The sequence below is a fragment of the Biomphalaria glabrata genome, chromosome 6 (genome assembly GCF_947242115.1).
Source record: "Biomphalaria glabrata chromosome 6, xgBioGlab47.1, whole genome shotgun sequence".
Taxonomy (NCBI): Eukaryota; Metazoa; Mollusca; class Gastropoda; family Planorbidae; genus Biomphalaria; species Biomphalaria glabrata.
Window position 1 is genome coordinate 35,088,859 of NC_074716.1, and position 19,253 is coordinate 35,108,111.

At 38.7% G+C, this 19,253-nt stretch overlaps 1 protein-coding gene across 1 annotated transcript in view; it reads left to right on the top strand.

The window, feature by feature from the left end:
- Positions 1-234: 234 nt before the first annotated feature.
- LOC106069719 (catalase-like) overlaps positions 235-19,253 on the top strand; it is a 40,591-nt gene continuing 21,572 nt past the window's right edge. Inside the window, exons 1-6 of the mRNA XM_056033566.1 lie at positions 235-385; positions 7,905-8,260; positions 12,250-12,430; positions 15,929-16,036; positions 16,758-16,888; positions 17,660-17,710. Of these exons, the coding sequence (XP_055889541.1) occupies positions 358-385; positions 7,905-8,260; positions 12,250-12,430; positions 15,929-16,036; positions 16,758-16,888; positions 17,660-17,710 (855 nt within the window). The 5' untranslated portion in view covers positions 235-357. The remainder of the gene's footprint in view (positions 386-7,904; positions 8,261-12,249; positions 12,431-15,928; positions 16,037-16,757; positions 16,889-17,659; positions 17,711-19,253) is intronic.

Sequence of the window (19,253 nt, forward strand, 5' to 3'; positions counted from 1 at the left end):
AATTTTGAAGAATTTTAATTTATTTTTTTTTGTTCCAGTGCACCTTTAGTTTCTTCTTTCCGCCTTTATGTCCAGCGCCCCCTTAACGCCCCTTTTTGTGCCCAGCGACCCCTTACCGCCCCTTTGGCTTTCAGCACCCCCCAAATTCTCGAAAACGCCCCCTAGGGGGCGATAGCGCCCCCGTTGAAGACCACTGCTATAGATCAAGGTTTGTGGCTTTAACTGCACGTTTGAAACACATTCTTTATTGAACAGAGTCGCAGAATAATGACGTAACAGTGTTTTGGTGCGTTCAGCTTGAAGCATCTCTCTGCAGTTCACTTAACGTACTTGTTGCCTTTTATCATTGTTAAAACCATGTATTTTATTCGATTTCTTTCCAAAGGTAAATGTTTGTAGATTTTTAGCAACGTAAATCTATATGAAGATCTGTATTGTATAAGAGATAGGCCTAGATCTTCGTTGTTAAATTCCTTAGGCAACATAATTGTCTTAATCTAGATCTATTAGATATAATAATATTAAGAGTCTAGATAGAGTATCATAGAGGGTAAATCTAGAGTCTGTATGATGTATCTATAATTATATATTTAGATCTACATTAGATCTAGATCTAGTGTCCACCGTTTACATATAGATCTAGTAGCCTAGATTATAGTAGTAGGCCTAGATATAGATCCAAATGTAGCCTATAGAGGTGATCACCGTAAAATCTACATTCTTAGAATCTAGTGTCTTAGATGATCTAGAAACTTTCAATATATTCTGAGCTAAAGAAATAATTCCATTCTAGAAGTAGACCTACATATAGATCCAGCGCACGAAAGTAGGCATACATATGCATAACTCAATTTAGATCTACATCATACTACATGTGAATTGTTTATATCAGATAATTGAATTGTATTTAATTATTTGAGTGCCAGGGGAACAAAAGAGTTTTTTGTTTTTGTCTTTGCTATCGGTGTCTTATATCTCTTTTTGTGATTGTAAAATTACAACATCCTGACCCAAACTCAAATGGAGATTTTTCTATTTTTATTTCTAAAATCTCTTTGGCTTTCTCACAACCAGCGCTTTATGAATTAGACTTGTATGAACTTCTCGATGATGACAGATGATCTTGTAACACTCTGACCGACAGTGGGATGAAGGAGTTTTTAAATCTTTCTGTTCTAATAGAAAGGAGAAGACCACTTCGTTCAGATCTTATGTAATAGTGGTTTAATGGGTGAAGGTTATCTTTAAGAATATAATCAGTATTTGCAGTAGAATGTAATGTATTGTCCAAGATAGTATTGTAACAACATAACATATTGATGTAGCAAACAAGTCAACGTTGGCGTTAAAGTTGATCTCGTTTCTGTTTCAACAGATTAGAAATTCTCGTGACAGTCTTAAGCAAGATTCAGGGGAGCGAAAGCGTGACACATGTTGATTATGGGGTTTAAATAGAACAGACTTAGAATTATTTTTAGAGCTCTTAACAACGTAGACGTGAGTACATCACAATGCGCACACACAATCTAAGCACACACATAATAATTGAAGTAACTACAGGCTTTCTGAAACGTTTTCTAAGATAGATCATCTTTCTGTGCGATCCATCTAATAGCGTTAATTTGTCAAATCAGCCGCTTCTCTCTCTGGGATACTCGGCACAATTTTCGTCAAAATGTTTTCCTTTTTTTCTCTGCTATTGGGCTACATCACTTTTTCTAACCGACTCGCGACTTACAGACAGAAGGTCGCATGCGTACTCCTTTGAAGAGGAACCTTTTCAAGTTTTCTTTTCGTGCATTTCTGAACCAATTCGTCGATGGAAGAAAATACTTCAAGAGCACTGACATTCTGTCCCTCAATAAACAGAACAGCTGCATGAAATATTGCCGCTATGTTGTATACAAAATGCAGCCACAATTCAGAACACGGGTTTTCACAGAAGCTTTTGATTATAGTGGGACACTCTCTTTTGAAAAGAATTATGATTTCAAAGCAGGATATAATTTAAATAGTCTCTCCACCGAAGACTTCAGAGCCAGCCACCCAGTCTTTCCATAGCCTGAAATTGTGTTATATTCTAAATCAACGAATTTACTTTTTTTTTCTTTTAAGATTTCTGCGAAGGGTGGCACAAAGAATTGTATTTCACTTTATTGTGCGCTCAAAGCATCAGTGAACCTTGTCAACAACTGGGCCTCACTAACGTGATTCTTGACTTTCTTCATCGGCCAAACTTTTACACATTAATTGCTTCACATTTGGTTCTTGCACATGCGTATTTTAGGTCATACATTTTTAAGTAATTTCATAGTGGAGTCCATTGATAGAAAACTGCTATTATGGGATGATAGGCAAAAGTACCTTTAGCGGCTGCACTGTGACAACTAAATGTTGGAGAAGTACCTGAATGCAGGCTTACTAGGAGCTTCCATTTGAAAATGACGATCTGCATTCAGATGTTTGGTTTAATCCACATGTGCGACAGAAAACTGTGATGGACATTTCACTGTGATTGTGGATTTTTCATGCTCTCTTTCTAAACGGGAACTCTGTCTGTAGCTCACTATGAACTTCGATGTTCGTTTTGTCTACGACATTTCTTACCCGGTCATCGAATTGAACAGAAAGGAAAGCCGAGAGAAGAAATACTGTATGCTGGAATGGATGAACTGAATCAACCAAAAACAATGCGACACAACACTATGCCAAAAGAGAACGTGCTGAGTTCAGAGAGGAAGGCAGAGATGCTGCCATACGGCCATGTCTCGAACACAGGAGCCTGCTAAGCAACGAACATGAAATAAGAAAACGCTGCAGGGCGGTACTTTAAATTATTAGTCAAAAGGTTAAGAAAGATTAAAAAATAAAAGCGTGATATTGATGGACTTTTCTTTATGAAAGCGGATGTCCCGCCCGGACATTTTATGGAAAGCGTGACATAAGGTCCAAATCGGGACTGTCACACCTAAATCGGGACGTCTGGTCACCTTAAAATAGAAGAAGAATTTAGAATTGTGTAAACTGACAATGAAGAGAAATTATTTTTCGCGGCATCGCTATTAATGAGGCTGAGCTTAATTAACTCTTCCTGTGACGTTACTGAAACATTTTCAATTTGGACTGTGAATTGACTTCTGGCAAGTGCAAACGTGATGTCCTGTAGATTTGAATAAATGTTCTTTGACATTGTAGTCCATTGGTCGGGTTCAATGCCATTTTCCTTATAGAAAGCAGATGGTTTATAAGTTTGTTTGGTGCTGGCCAGTCAGACTATTAACTAGAATTTTATCTAGTATCTAGATCAAAAACACTTCTTGTTACCAACTTGTTCAATTTTGCCATTTAGGTCCAATTTACCATACAATGTACAATCAAGCGTAACATTAGCTTTGATGTAAATACAGTAGGTCTTTTGTATTGTCAAAGTATTGTTGTAACTCTTGGGTGGGCACTCAACGTAAAGGAAGGCAACTCAACACAGTTTAACAGGAAATAAAGACAGGTGTTTATTCACTAGGACAAACACATAACATACTTCAACTTCCTCAGAGTCTTGCTACTAATTTACCAGTCCTTTAGACAGCAACCCGAATGTGGACCAACGACAGCCTTCCCCGCTTCGCCAAAGGTCCCTTTCTACAACCTTCAGGCAGCACAAAAGTTGGCTTCTTAGTTTCCAAGCATTCAGACTCTTCACAATCCCTGATGCACTGTGCTTCTCTCTCTCCTAGTGTCTTCCTGTTTACGTTCACTAGTCCGCTAGTGCGCACCTCAGGCACTGGTGCAAGGCAGGGTTAAAACACTACCCCCACCTTAGTCTTTCGTCCCGAAAAGAAATATGTTCACAGTTGATCAATGCAGGTGAAGGTCGGTCAGTGGGAGTCACAGATTGCATGGAGCGTGCTCCCCACAAAGCGATCCACACTGCTCTCTGCAGGTGCCGTTTTCTCCTTCTCCAGTTGACCAAGTTTCTTTTGACACGATGTCGCAAACGTGGCCTCTCCATCCTTACGGTTGTCGCTGGCGTAAGCCACCTGACACATAGAGTGGTAGTGACAGCTCTTGTTGTTGTTAATGCAGTTGATTTAGAACTGCGCTTCATCAGGCCCTTTCTAAGGATGACTCGTGAAAGAGCTGTAGACCCACATGAAGCCACCCTGTTTAACAAACTGTCAGCCTCAGCCGTCTCAGGGAGAATTGTCTGTAAGGCACCTTTACAACGTTTCATGTGCAAAAGTCCATCAGCTGCAGGGTTCTTCTGACCACCTTCAGAGCCTCTCTCGTTGGTGAAAACTGAAGTATCGAAGTCCACTGGTTTCAGACCCTGTTTATGGGTTTCTTGACATTTGCATTCTCTTCGTAAAGCACCGCATGTACAGATGTTGCTAACCGCCTGAATGCAACAATCAAAATTCAAGTTCCCCTCGTAGACACTGGCAGATCGACAGGGATCCTTAAGGTCCAAAGTGACAGGCTCTAACGCAGGCCTAAAGTTGTCCTGCTCTGTCCGGGTCGTTGTGGCACTCAAAGCTGGTACAGCAAAAGTTTCAGTCGCGTAGCAGACTTCTTCTAATGCTTCGACTGTCTCTTTCTGTTCATCTGTGTTTTTCTTGTTAAGATTGACGCATTCTTTGTAACTATCAGTACAGCCACAGTCTTGAATGAGTAACGGTTCATTGTTGTTGAATGATGGACTCCTCTCTCTTACTGGATTGATCTGGCCTTGCATGTTACGTATCAGTTTGTCCATAGAATGATTCATCGAATGCTGGAAGGTACAAAGTTCACATAACCAGTTTTGCATGGTGTTCAGCACCTCACCAATATCTGGTTCTATCTCAAACAGGTAGGTCTCGGGATCCTCACCTTCATCAACCAAGTCCTGTCGAAGACTGGCTCTTATCTTTTCTTTGGCCGACAGGACTTGGTTCTTATCTTTTCTTTGGCCCCAACGATCTTTAGCTCTCTGGCTCGAAGCTCCTCCTTTAACTGTTTGTAGCTCAGTTCATCTAGCTTCCTCAGCATTGTCATTCTTTCCTTTCGTTGAGCTACGTAAATCCCACTTCTGACACCATTTGTTGTAACTCTTGGGTGGGCACTCAACGTAAAGGCAGGCAACTCAACACAGTTTAACAGGAAATAAAGACAGGTGTTTATTCACTAGGACAAACACATAACATACTTCAACTTCCTCAGAGTCTTGCTACTAATTTACCAGTCCTTTAGACAGCAACCCGAATGTGGACCAACGACAGCCTTCCCCGCTTCGCCAAAGGTCCCTTTCTACAACCTTCAGGCAGCACAAAAGTTGGCTTCTTAGTTTCCCAAACATTCAGACTCTTCACAATCCCTGATGCACTGTGCTTCTCTCTCTCCTAGTGTCTTCCTGTTTACGTTCACTAGTCCGCTAGTGCGCACCTCAGGCACTGGTGCAAGGCAGGGTTACAACAGTATAATAGTTTCTTTTTGTCACTTATTTGTGATATTTTTCTTTTTTTAATCTTTATTAGCCCTTAATGTGGATGGTTGGTCTAATAACCCGTAGCTAGTTTGCTAGTTTTGTTTTAATGTACATTATCAATGCAGTAAGTTATTCATGAACAAACGCTAAAACATTTCTTGTGTCTGTCCCAGTGGGTGTGTATCTGTTTTTGGTTAGGTATCATGGACGTAGCCAGGGGTGAACCCCCCCCCCCCCCGAAATGAAATCTCCCCCCCCCCCGCGCAGGGGGGAGGGACGGAGTTCAGTGACTGATTTTTTGCTTTCATTTTGTTTATTTTAGGTGAGATTTTAATACTAAATCATCACTTACCACAGCACAGCCGAGGGTGTTTTGAGTTAAAAACCCTCTACCAGGGGTTTTGAGATTTTTAAAAACCCTATCAGGGTTTTTAGTTTAAAACCCTTTAACAGATGATTTTGATGATAAAACTTTCCTTTTCCATATAAAATCTAAAGCGAAATACAGGCATGTAATTCCAAGAGCGTAGTCGAGAGAGGGTACACATTTCTACCAGTGGCTGGGCTAGATTAATAAAGTGTGAATAGACATCTGCCGGAATTGAAAAACACTACATGTGGCTCAACAAAGATGGCTATGACAGATTTTAGGAGTCATTTATAGAGATCAGGTCTAAATCTAATTTTTAATAGCAAGATAATGCACTGTAGATACCTCAGAATATGCATTTTGTTGGCTTTCAATACCAGAAATAGTGCTCGGCGGCGGGGCTTGGACCCGCGCTGGAGGAGCGCTGAGAGCTCCCCCAGACACCCTTGCTAGCAAGAGCGGGGAGTCTACAAGTTTTCCACTAATTTCAGGAAGAACCTATTCTAGGGCACAATAAACGTCTTCCGAAAGGGTCAGAATGTAATAAAGATTAATTATGTACACACACATACACACATATATATATAATTTTTTTCCGCGGGGCGGGGGTAATACCCCCCCCCCCGAAAAAAAATCCTGGCTACGCCCATGTTAGGTATAATAAGTCTACGAAATAATCTTTATATAATAAATATACATACGATTGTAAGGGTACCCCGACAAAATAGCGTGGATAAATTAGCGCCGACAAAATAGCGCGAAAAAAATATTTTTCTGTCATTTTGCAAAAAATACTTTATGTATCGTAAAACATGAATAGAGCCAATATTTTTATTTTAATGTTAGCATTTTTTTTTTCAATCATTTTTCAGGAAACACTTTAGATATCTTAAAATTTGATAATGAAAACATTATGCAAAATGTAATATGCTTAAGTAAATAATTGCAAAATGTAGCATTTATTAGTCCAAAAGTGCACTTCAAAAACACTTAAAGATATTAGTATAGCCTACTTGTCAGATTTACACACACATACACACACAACTTTCACAAAGTTAAATTGTATGCAATGCCACGTAGAAACTCCACATCCTTGGTTTGTGTCCGTACTTTGGAAGTATAGCTGCAAGACGTCTTTTTAGTTGGAGCTGTACTTTGTCTTGCAGCTTGACTTCCTTCTCCAGCATTGTACCTCAGAATCTTGTTCTCAGTATTCTCCTCTGAGGAAGTGAGAGATTGGCCCTCAATAGACAGATGAATTGCATGATACCATCCCTCCACCGAATTGTTTGTTTGAGGTACATTGTCCTATACTCGATCTCTAACATTCCATAAGTGATCGCCATCTTAACTAATTCTGACACACCTAAGTTTGCCAATCTTGCGGCAAAAGACGCCCTGGCTTGATCAAAGAGAGATGCCTCAGATAATCAAGATTTCTGATTATAACACACACGTGTAACACATCAATATCAACATAGACCTTGTTTTTAATAACTTAACTAAATACAATTTAGCTCTTGTGGTATGAAGGGAGAGTAACCTTTTAGGGATTACGGGCACGACATGGCCTAAAATGTGTCGATGTGCCAAAAAACTCAAAACTCAAACTCATATACCTAGTCCTTGAAAAGGGTCCTCATATTTCAAACTCATATACCTAGTCCTTGAAAAGGGTCCTCACATTTCAAACTCATATACCTAGTCCTTGAAAAGGATCCTCACATTTCAAAATCATGTTTTTAGCAAGCTATGCATTTTAAATATTGGTGAAAAGGAGAATGAGATACAATTTTAAAGTTTTTTTCTCTTTCTCTGTAAAGATGGCACACTTGTAGATCTAATAGTGTAGTGAAGAAGAGAAAGACCTCAACAAAAAATGCTGACCAGGACCTTCACTTACTATAATCCATTACTTTTATACACATCATATTTTAGTCAGGGCTATTTTGTCTTGGGCTATTTTGTCGGGAAATTTCGCGCTATTTTGTCGGCACTATTTTGTCCGCGCTATTTTGTCAGGTCACCGATTGTAAGTGAAATATGTTTTTTTTTCCCTTTTGTCTCTAGGTATTAATACCTTTAAAAAGGGTAGAGTTTTTGCTGCAACTGTTTTGGCTTTGGCAGAGGAGAAAAAACGTTTGGAACCAGTGACGGAAGAATGTTCTCTATCACCAACTATGATGGCACTGAAAACGGCAAAAACAAATAAACCCTATGAAGCCAAGGAGCCCAAAGCTGCTGGTCCAGACACTAAGCCAGTGAAGAAGTCTTCAGGACCTGGTAAACCTTGCAGCAGTCCAGGAGTCTATAAACCATGCGAACGAGAATGCGTTAAAAAAGAAGTGGAACAAGAAGTCAAGTGTGTAGATGACCTGAAGGACAAAGCTTCGGAACAATTAAATGAATTTAGAAAAGCTCACACGGTAAAGTTGTTTGGAATCAGTCATTTTGTTAAATCTCTCAACACTGATGTAGTTTATCAACTCTTTTATCGGTAGTAAAGAAATAGAATGCCAATGTTGGTGGGTAATGAATGACTGAAGTGTAACATGTAGTCTGAGAACTAGCACTCGTGTATATCATTGATACCCATAGTTTCAAGTGTATTCCGAATTTCGGGTAAAAACTATTCGTGTAAATTAAAGTGTTTTTGTGTATTTAGTTTTATAGTTTGAATTTCTTTGATTTTGCGACCTCACTTTATGGAAACTCATGTTTCGCTTGGATTGAAAAGTCATCTCTAACTAACACAAATCTTTAGAAAACTAGAACTTGAAAATTAATATTAGCTACATTCAAAGTAGAACAAAGTCACAAGTTCCGAAAAGCCATGTCAAGAAATACATGGATCTCTCTAGAGCACTACAAGTAGGCTTCCATCGAACGACGTCCACACACTTTAGATGCTTTGAGCCTTGTCTATAAAATGAACAGGTGTCTGAGTAGGTCTCGACAGTTCACTTGTTCTCCGTGTAAGAACATGGTTGAAGTCCAATCTCCCTTCGGAGAAGTTGTTTACATTTGATGCACGAGAAGGCTGGGTCTAGATTTTTAGCGGCCCCCGAAAAGGGAAATCGAAAAAGGTCTTTCTGCCCGTCCGTCCATCTACCCGTCTGTCCTGTTTAGACAGTAAAAACTAGAAAAAGTGCAACGGCTACTTTTTTTTTATTTTCTGAAAGCAAAACATTTAGTTTTTCAAATTTACTATGCAAACAGTTTTTCCTAAGAATCCAGTCACATCTCTCGCGACTTTGCGGTTCATTCATCGCGGTCTCAATACTTCGTGGATTATTCAACAATTCCAAATTGAGGAATTATGGCGCAAAAGTTACCCGCACGTCAGCAGAAGACAGGGAGTGCCCACACAATTCAAAATCTGATAATTGTGAACACATTAAGTTCAAGTGCCACTCGAACCCCCAACAGACCAAATGACAAGATCGGCGAGTGAGGAAGAAGATGAGATAGCTGACGACGGTAATGACAAGGAAGCTGAAGAATGTGGCCTTACCTTGGTAAACCTGCAAGAACTCTGCAAAGGACTCTGCAACAAAGGGTCTAAGAAACATGGTCAGAGCTGTAGACTTCAGTAACCCTGTTGTTGACGGTGGAAGGGCGTCTTTGCTCAGAAGTCAATGCATAGGTCACAACTCTCCATACTTGCGCATTCTACAGAAGCTCCGCCTGCTGCAGCGAACCCAGCTCTATCCTAAGCTACCCACGACCATCCAGTGCCCCTAGCACCTGACTGAGGCGTTATCCGAGGAGCAGTAAACTCTCATTGACCTGTGCAGTAAATCCTCCCTTCTTTTTCACCTCCACCGTACTTGCACATTGATAAAGATCAAGCGAAGAATAACTTTTGTCAGAGGTGAGTTATGTACCTTGTTGTGGAGGGAGAGTTGTTCTGAGAAAAAAAAGAGTTCTAAAAAACATATTTACAGCACGATTCTTTAGGTCTATTATTTATACTAATACTATTTGATTCTTTAATGTTCTAATGATAACATATGTGTAGTGAGGTGGGATATTTGATTCTTTAATGTTCTAATGATAACATATGTGTAGTGAGGTGGGATATTTGATTCTTTAATGTTCTAATGATAACATATGTGTAGTGAGGTGGGATATTTGATTCTTTAATGTTCTAATGATAACATATGTGTAGTGAGGTGGGATATTTGATTCTTTAATGTTCTAATGATAACATATGTGTAGTGAGGTGGGATATTTGATTCTATAATGTTCTAATGATAACATATGTGTAGTGAGGTGGGATATTTGATTCTTTAATGTTCTAATGATAACATATGTGTAGTGAGGTGGGATATTTGATTCTATAATGTTCTAATGATAACATATGTGTAGTGAGGTGGGATAGTTCTCCAGGCCGCACCGTCCACATGTCCGTTTCCCCTATATGGCGCCTTGTGTACGCAAAAAAATTTGGACACTGACCACTCTGCAGGTATCACTTGTCCCTATAGTGACTTTACGTTACTGGACCTACTTTGCCTCCATTGCAAATTGTGCCTAGTTCAACAATGTATGTTTTCGTATGGCTGCAGGTCTTTAGTCTACAATCAATAGATCTAAATCGGCCTACGAGTTATGCGGCCATCGTTTATGTCTTCTGTACCCACCACAGAAACATGGTAGCACGAATGGGGTCAGGAAGGGAGACAACACTGTTGGATCGTATGAAGTTTCCGAATCTGCTTCCTGACAAACGGAACAAAGAAGTGACAAACAGACGTAGAAGTCCACTTGACCTCCGCATACACTTGGATGAGACTAACATTTTGCGAGTGGGATATAAGGCAAAGGGTGCCCCCGTCAGTCTTGGCGAGTCAAAGCTTGAAGAGTTGGACAAGTTCACATACCTTGGCAGTATCATAACAAATGATGGGGATGCCTACCATGATGTAGCGTGCCGAATAGGAAAGGCAGGGAGTATTTTCCAAAGGCTGCGGCCTACTTGGACAAGCTAGGCCATTGGACTCGCGACAAAAACACACCTTCTTAACACAATCATCATCCCAACAGCAACATATGTGCATGTGAGACACAGAAGTCATCTGCTAAAATTGAGAAAAGACTAAATGTGGCTTAACAAAAATGGCTAAGACGGATTTTAGGAGTCATTTATATAGATCGGGTCTCAAACAAGGAAATCCTTTGCCGAAATGGAAGTTGACCACTTAGTGAGGTTGTGACAGAGCGTCGCATGAGGTTTGCTGGACATGTTCTGAGACAAAATGAACTGAGCATACCAAAATATGCGATGATATAGAGGCCAAACAAGAACGTCCTCGTATAACTTGACGCCACACTATCATGGAGGACTTCAGAACAGTGAACACCTGGTGGGGAGACACTTCAGACATTGCCAGTGACAGATCTTTGTGGAGACAGCTTGCCGCCCAATGGAACGTGTCACTATGGATCTGTTGACGCGTTTATAAGCTGAACTGGAAGCACTGAAACTGGCCTGCCAGCGCGTTTACTTCATCATAGAACTTGCTAGAAAAATGAGACAGTTCAGTGGGGATGGCAGAAATGATGAGTTTTCAATAGAAGATTTCGCCCGAGAGATTCGTGGCCTTACCTCTCGTGTCAAGAAAAGATAGCAACCATCCAAATCAGAAGTGATCCAGAAGCTCTTTATTGATGCTCTTATCGCTGCGTTTGAAGTAATCGTAAAAAGTGCAGGAAGCAGAGATTACATTTCCGAGGTCACAGCAGAGCAGAACCGAGTCATTGCTGGAATTTTCCCATCGACTATTCAAGGAATTCTCGACGGGCATCAGACAGGAACAAAGAGAAAGCATACAATGCTTCAAGGAAGAGAGATTGAGGGACCAATAAACTTTTGAAGTCAGTGATCCAGAACTTCGTAGTGAGCTGTTTAAATGTACTGCTCAAATCAACATGTTCAAAATGAGAGGCTGACTTCGCGGTCTTTTAATTTATTATAATAGCGCGGCCGATTCTTGTTCCTATTAACCGCGATAACTGCGGGATGACTGTACATGATTTTTACAACTATTCACTATTGTAGAACTCTAATGGAGACAACAAATACATGTCTTTATTAACATGACATAAAAAAACACAGAGCTTATAACAGTGTCTTTAGTGTAGCTTCTCCATCAGCTCCATACTTGGACGGAACTCCGTTGCTTCTTCTCTAATGTAAACGTTCATCTCTAGTTCTTACCACTGCACCTTTACAGTACGAGGTGTCGGAGCGCATCACAGTCACAAATCAGAGTTACAACATTAAAAATGGTTAAAAAATAAGGGAGGTTTTTTTGTTTTTTTTTTAACTTTTGAAAGTCATATATTTGTTTCAATCTAAAATGATTGTTATTGATTTAATGTGGTTCAACAAATTTCTTCAATATTTCAGACACCTGTCGGCAATGTCACAACGGGGTCAGGGGCGCCATTGGGAGTGAATGCTAAAACGACTAGTTTGTCAACTGGTACCACTGGCTATATTTTACTTCAAGATTCCGTATTATTGGAAGAATTAGCACATTTTAATAGAGAACGTATTCCAGAAAGAGTTGTGTCAGCTAAAGGAGCAGGTAGAGAGTCTTTTCACTTCTCTCTCGACTTCCACTTTGTGTTTGTCCTATTATTTGTTGTATTGGTTCCTATTTCAGTTGTCACTATAGCTGCAGTCAAAGCCTGTAGTGGTAGGTCTTCAATAATTATTATTGTTTACGTTGTCCATGCTTGTGGTAGGCGATGGACGTTTTGAAAGCTGCTTTGGTGATGTGCGTTGAGGCGATAGAGGTTAAACAGAAAAATCAAAATAAAAAAAAAGTATTTTAATATATATTCTGTTTCCCTATACGATTAGGCCTAAATATTGAAATAACATTCTCACGCATGGAAAAAAAAGGTTTCTATAAAGGTTTTGTCTATTTTACGAATTTATATTACAAATATTAAGTCTCAATCCTACTTGAGACCATGAGAATGAGACTCCCTCTCCCCAATTAATTATAGCCTATCATATATTAGCTAGATGCATTAGCTAGATACACGAGCTAGATACATTAGCTAGATACATTAGCTAGATACACGAACTAGATACACTAGCTAGATACACTAGCTAGATACACGAGCTAGATACACTAGCTAGATACATTAGCTAGATACACGAGCTAGATACACTAGCTAGATACATTAGCTAGACACACGAGCTAGATACACGAGCTAGATACATTAGCTAGATACACTAGCTAGATACACGAGCTAGATACATTAGCTAGATACACTAGCTAGATACACGAGCTTGGTTGCTGAAATCGGTTGCTGAAATAAAAGTGTTTTGGTTTGACTTGCTTTTAATGTATCAACTATCTTAATATCTTCTAGTTGAAGCTCAACATAACAAGCGATTAATGTCCTCAAGAGTTGACGTCTATTTCTTTTTTTGTTCAATAGTGAGTCCCGATTTGAGATAGTTCTTTGACATTTTCTTCATGTTTCTTTTTTTGAGAAGAATCTTCTCAGCAATAGTTTGCGCTAACGGTCATGCGTTTGCTAAAGGAAAAAAAATCAAACAACTCTAGCTTGGCCACCACTGTGTTAATAGTTAACTCTTTAGTTTCAATGAACTCTTGTGAATCGCAGTCTTACCAACACTTCTACCCAAAAGAAAGTAAAGTAAAGATTGGTAAAATTTAAGACATTGGGCAATAGTTACTGAGATGCGTGTCTGGTGGCTTTCATTTCAGAGCGAAAACAGTATTTCAATTGTACCAAAAATCTAACATTAAGGCATTGTTTTAAAAAAGAATGTTGACCACACAAATTAAGTAAATGGTCTATGTTACATATTGAAAGAGGTTCATGAACAATTATTCAATTGGACTTATATCTAGATTTAGGTATTTTAGATCAACAGATCAGTGTTAAAGGTGTGCTGGCACGTTCGTCCAGTTGCATATTGGCCCCTACTGTATTTCCTAGGTTATTAAGTACAACCTCTAGGTATACACTTAATGTATGCAACACAAGACTTAACAAAGTCGCAGGTAAACATATATACAAAGTTTATTTACATGAGTAAAATAAATGTGTAAATAGATGGTCATCAACTCACAGGCCTTCTCAACACAAAATAAACAAAAATAGTATGGTAAACCGCGCTTGTCATGTTGCAACTAAATATACAATCTACTGTCAAATCCGGGAAATCACACATTAGTGTAAACACAAAAATGAAGTCACATGCCTCAGGTCAAAGCACGACCATTTTTGGCCACTCTGGGGTTACAGGCTTCAGGCCAACACAGCCACTTTCAGCCAAAAAAAAAAGGGGGGTCATGATGAACTATAAGCTTCAGGGAAACCTATGAGCCTACAAGCTTCATAGAATCCTACTTATAGACATCCGTTCGGTAAAGCCTATCTGATGATTCATTACAGAGTTGAATCTTTCAGAGTCAATGCTAAAAAAATATGTCACGTTTGGGAATACCCCATGATGCATAACATCAGGGTAAAACTATGCTGCCTGGAAATCATTTGAGGCTATATCTACTAATTAATCACATTATATAAAGTACAATAATGACTAAAGATATATTTAGCCCAAAGATCTCCAGAGCAGGGCACACTTCTCCCAAGTACCCCAAGACACACGACCAATAACTAACGGAAAAAAATACAGTTCACAACACAGGTCCAGTGGTCAAGCTGGTAACTAAGGAGCAAGTGGCAACGGTCTACATGCCCGTATATAAACTTCGTAAGGGGAATCACTCCTGTCTTTACAATTAATCAAACATAGTTATTTCCCCATTATGTCTACATATGCTCCGACTCCAGATCTGCATTGCAAGCGTTGGGGCGGATGAAGACTGACATCCCATTGCTATATAAGAGCCTAAAACTTTTGGACCAAATAAAAACTGACCAAAGGGATGTCACCTTCATCTGGATCCCCTCCCATGTCGGCATAGAGGGAAACGAAATGGAAGACAGAGAAGCAAAGAGAGTCATAAATCAAGCAGTGTCTGGAACCCAAATTCCCTGCTCGGACCTGAAACAGAGTATTGCCTCTGCCACCTATCGAGAGTGGCAGGATCAGTGGGAGGCTGAGACCCACAACAAACTCAAACAGATTGTGGCGGATGTCAGGTGGCGGCCCACATCTAAGGGTCTGACAAGGCGTGGAAGCACGACCATGTCCAGACTTAGGACTGAAGAGAGAGGAGCAACCACCTTTTTTTTTTAGAGCGCACAACTTAAAAACACTGTTCGCCAGTGTCGACCCTGGGAAGGTACTGGGCTTCGTCCGGGAGTTGGGGTTGTCTGCGAAGGTTTGATTTGAGAAATCGTGAATATATAATATTTACGATAGATTTTTTATTAAATTATTAAAGTTTTACTACCTTTACTATTTTAACTGTGAATGTACCTTGGTTTTAATGGCTTAACTATATAAAATTTAGCTCTTGTGGTATGAAGGTAGAGTAACCCTTGAGGGATTACGGGCACGACATGGTCTAAATTGTGCCGATGTCCCAAAAACTCAGACCCCTATAGACGATAATGTCACGATATAGATTGATATATTCAAATTGTGCTTAAACCTGTTCGGGTTTCTATCCAATGAAATTTATTTTTTAAAACTATTATTTATTACAAAAGTGCAATTTTCTCACTTGGTAGTCAGCCCTTTTGGGTGTCACCCGGTGCTGCAAGCACCCCTCCCCCAACCCCCGCTAGTGAAGCCAATGATTATTATTAAATTGTTAATATTAATATTAATACTCATTTAATGAGTTGATAGTTATAAAGATTGTCCAATGTGAATCTGGCCTAACTGATGTTTTTGCATGATTATCTAATTGATTTTATTGTTTTGTAAAGGGCCAATCTCTCCTTCAAGGCCTGAAGAAAGAAACTTTTCCCTTTGATACCCAGTATACTTAATGTAGTAATACAATTTTCTGTAACATTATTTTAGAAAACATAATCAACCGTTTGCATAAATGTTTTTAAAGGATTTTTGCTAGAAATGTTTTGCTATTCAGCTGTTTGACTTATAATTTAATTTCTTTTAGGCGCATTTGGTCAGTTTGAAGTGACCGAGGACTTTTCCAAATATTGCAAAACAACTATCTTCAATAAAGGCAAGAAAACTCAAGTGGCAGTTCGATTTTCTAGTTTTGGTAAGTACGTTATCGAGGCTTGATGTCTCTATACTTTCCGAAACAGAAAACAAAAAGTATTGTGTGTGTTTGTTGGAAGAGCTTGATTTATTGTAAACTAAAATCACATCAGCATATATTTCAAACTAGTTTGTGTATGTCTTAGAATAGAAATAAGGTAAAGCCTACTTGTAATTATCTATCTATCTATCTATCTATCTATCTATCATCTATCTATCTTATCTTCGGGTATGCAACCTTGATTCGTAGTGGCGCCCGATGGGAAACGGTCGTTAGAGTAAATGAATAGACCAAAAGGGCAGTAAGCCAAGACTCTCGTAGGGTTGCCATTGCACGGGTGCAGGGTGCTAAGAGAACCCCTACAACCATCCACAATCCACACTCCATTCCTCAAAGGACCTTTTCAATATGGCGAGTCCCGCACGGTTAGTGAGGTACAATGAATAAAGATGACGGGGTCCCCGGTGTGCTCGGCTTTCGGCCACGTTTCTAGGCCGTGCGTCAAGACTCTAGAGCGTCCTAATCACTGAAAATAGCGGTGTTGTACAAATACACGGACTTGGGATCTCTTCCAAATAGAACAAATCTCAAAATTTCTGTTCTTAATCTACTAGAGTTTAAAGAGTCTTCGGGTCAACCTGACAGTTTCAAATATCTCTCTCTCTCTCTCTCTCTCCTAGAAGAAACATTTAGTGCAAGTCTCTGATTGTTCTATTTTCAGGTAGTGAAAATGGCACTGCGGACACAGAGCGAGACATACGAGGCTTTTCTATAAAGTTCTATTCAGAAGATGGTGTCTGGGATCTAGTCGGCGCTAATACACCAGTTTTTTTTATTCAAGATCCAATGAATGTAATATACCCCTTAATATTTATTAACTAGCAGTACGCACCGGCTACGCCCGTTGATTTGTTCCCAGGCTTTTGATTATGTCCGGAACAACCCTTCTTTTCTTTTCTTTTCTTTTTTCTTTTTGGATTTTTATAATCGGGCTACATTTTAACGATCAACCTAACATACTTTTTTTTTAGGTCGTGAATTAGTGTAGGACCTGTTACGATGAAATTTAACGGTCCGCTCTCTTTCCTTCTCTCTCTCTCTCTCTCTCTCTGGAACTTTTTTTTTTACCAGCGCATCGTAATATCTCCCACATAGGCTTTTGACTTGATTTGGAAAGACACGCTTCATAATGCACCCCCGACACATACAGGCACTTTTACTTATCCCTCCCTCCACCGCTAATGATAAAAAGACTGAAGGTAAAAAAAAAATATTGCTTTCAAAATACGGAATTCATGAGAATTTTTAAAAATGCTTTCTAATTATACTGCGGCTTTTTGGGAAAATACAGAAAATAAAAGAAAAACATATTTTATAGAAATCTTACGGTTTTTCGCAAATAGCGGTCCTCAGGTTCCGAATCAGTCAAAAAAAAGTTCTTAGTGAGTGTTTAGGAGGTAAAGAGGTAAAGGGAACCTGTGTACGAAATTTGATGCGGATCTATACTACGGTTTTCGTGATCTCTTGATCAATGAGTCTGTGGTAACTTACAAATATATAGTTGATTAGTCAAACATGTACACAAATATGTTCTTAACATTTTTAAAATCATTTGTATTCTAGTTGCCAAGTTTGGTTCATGCCATGAGAAGAAATCCTGTAACGCATTTAAAGGTATTTTTAAAATTTATGCTAAAAAATTAAAAATAGGTGTTCAATTTCTATAAGCTCAATACAATTCGGCCTTAGTGACTTATTGGGATTCCATATCCAATTATTTCCAATATGCTTCTTAGATACTTTATTACTTTTGTACTTTTTTATAAAGTGATGGTATTACAAAATGAAAAGTGACTTTTGACTGTGAAAATCTAGAGTCAGTATTTTGTCAGTTTTTTTTCAAAAGTGAATGTTAGGCCTATGTAAGTTTTTTTTCTTTTTTTTTTCTGATCCAGGCCTTGAATGTACATAAAAAATATAATTTATTATTTAAATATTTACAATTTTTTCTCTTTGCAACTTATCATGACTACATAGGCCAAGCCTAGATACACATCTACTTTCACAAGTTGGGCATTTTTAACCAGACGCTGCCATCTGCAATCCAGGTCCCTTCCATTATGTTTGCTCTCCATGTGAATTTGTCCAGTGCTTCCTTTTCCCATCTGTTAGTGCCGATACATCAGTAGACAAATAAATGCTGGCTCGAAATTATCAATCAGGAATTTTTGACTTTGCGATTCCATCAGTCGAGACACACTCCATCAGTCGAGACACACGGAAAGACAGCTGCTGAACTTGTTGAAGGGTGGTTGGTGGATATGGACACTTTCTACCTGATGAAGGAAACGTTACATGAAGGTATAGATACCAAGACATCAAGTGTAGACATCAAGTGTAGACATCAAGTGAAGACATCAAGGGTAGACATCAAGTGAAGACATCAAGGGTAGACAACACGTGTAGACATCAAGTATAGACATCAAGTATAGATATCAAGTGTAGATTTAAGGGTAAACATCAAGTGTAGATTTCAATGGTAGAGATTAAGTGTAGACATCAGGTATTGACATCAAGTATAGGCACCAAGTATAGGCATCAAGTATAAATATCAAGTGTAGACATCAAGAATAGACATCAAGTATAGATATCAAGTGTAGATTTAAGGGTAAACATCAAGTGTAGACTTCAAGTATTGACATCAAGGGTAGACATCAAGTATACATATCAAGTGTAGATATCATGTGTAGACATCAAGTGTAGATATGAAGTATTGACATCAAGTGTAGATATCGTGTGTAGACATCAAGTGTAGATATCATGTGTAGACATCAAGTTTGTTATGTTATGTTATTATGTCTGAAACTAATGTAAAATGTTATGTCTGAAACTAATGTAAAATGTTATGTCAGAAAGTAATGTAAAATGTTATGTCTGAAACTAATGTAAAATGTTATGTCTGAAACTAATGTAAAATGTTATGTCAGAAACTAATGTAAAATGTTATGTCAGAAACTAATGTAAAATATTATGTTAGAAACTAATGTAAGATGTTATGTTGGAAACTAATGTAAAAGTTATGTTAGAAACTAATCAGAAACTAATGTGAAAAGTTATGTTAGAAACTAATCAGAAACTAATGTGAAAAGTTATGTTAGAAATTAATTTAAGATGTTATGTCAGAAACTAATGTAAAATGTTATGTTAGAAACTAATT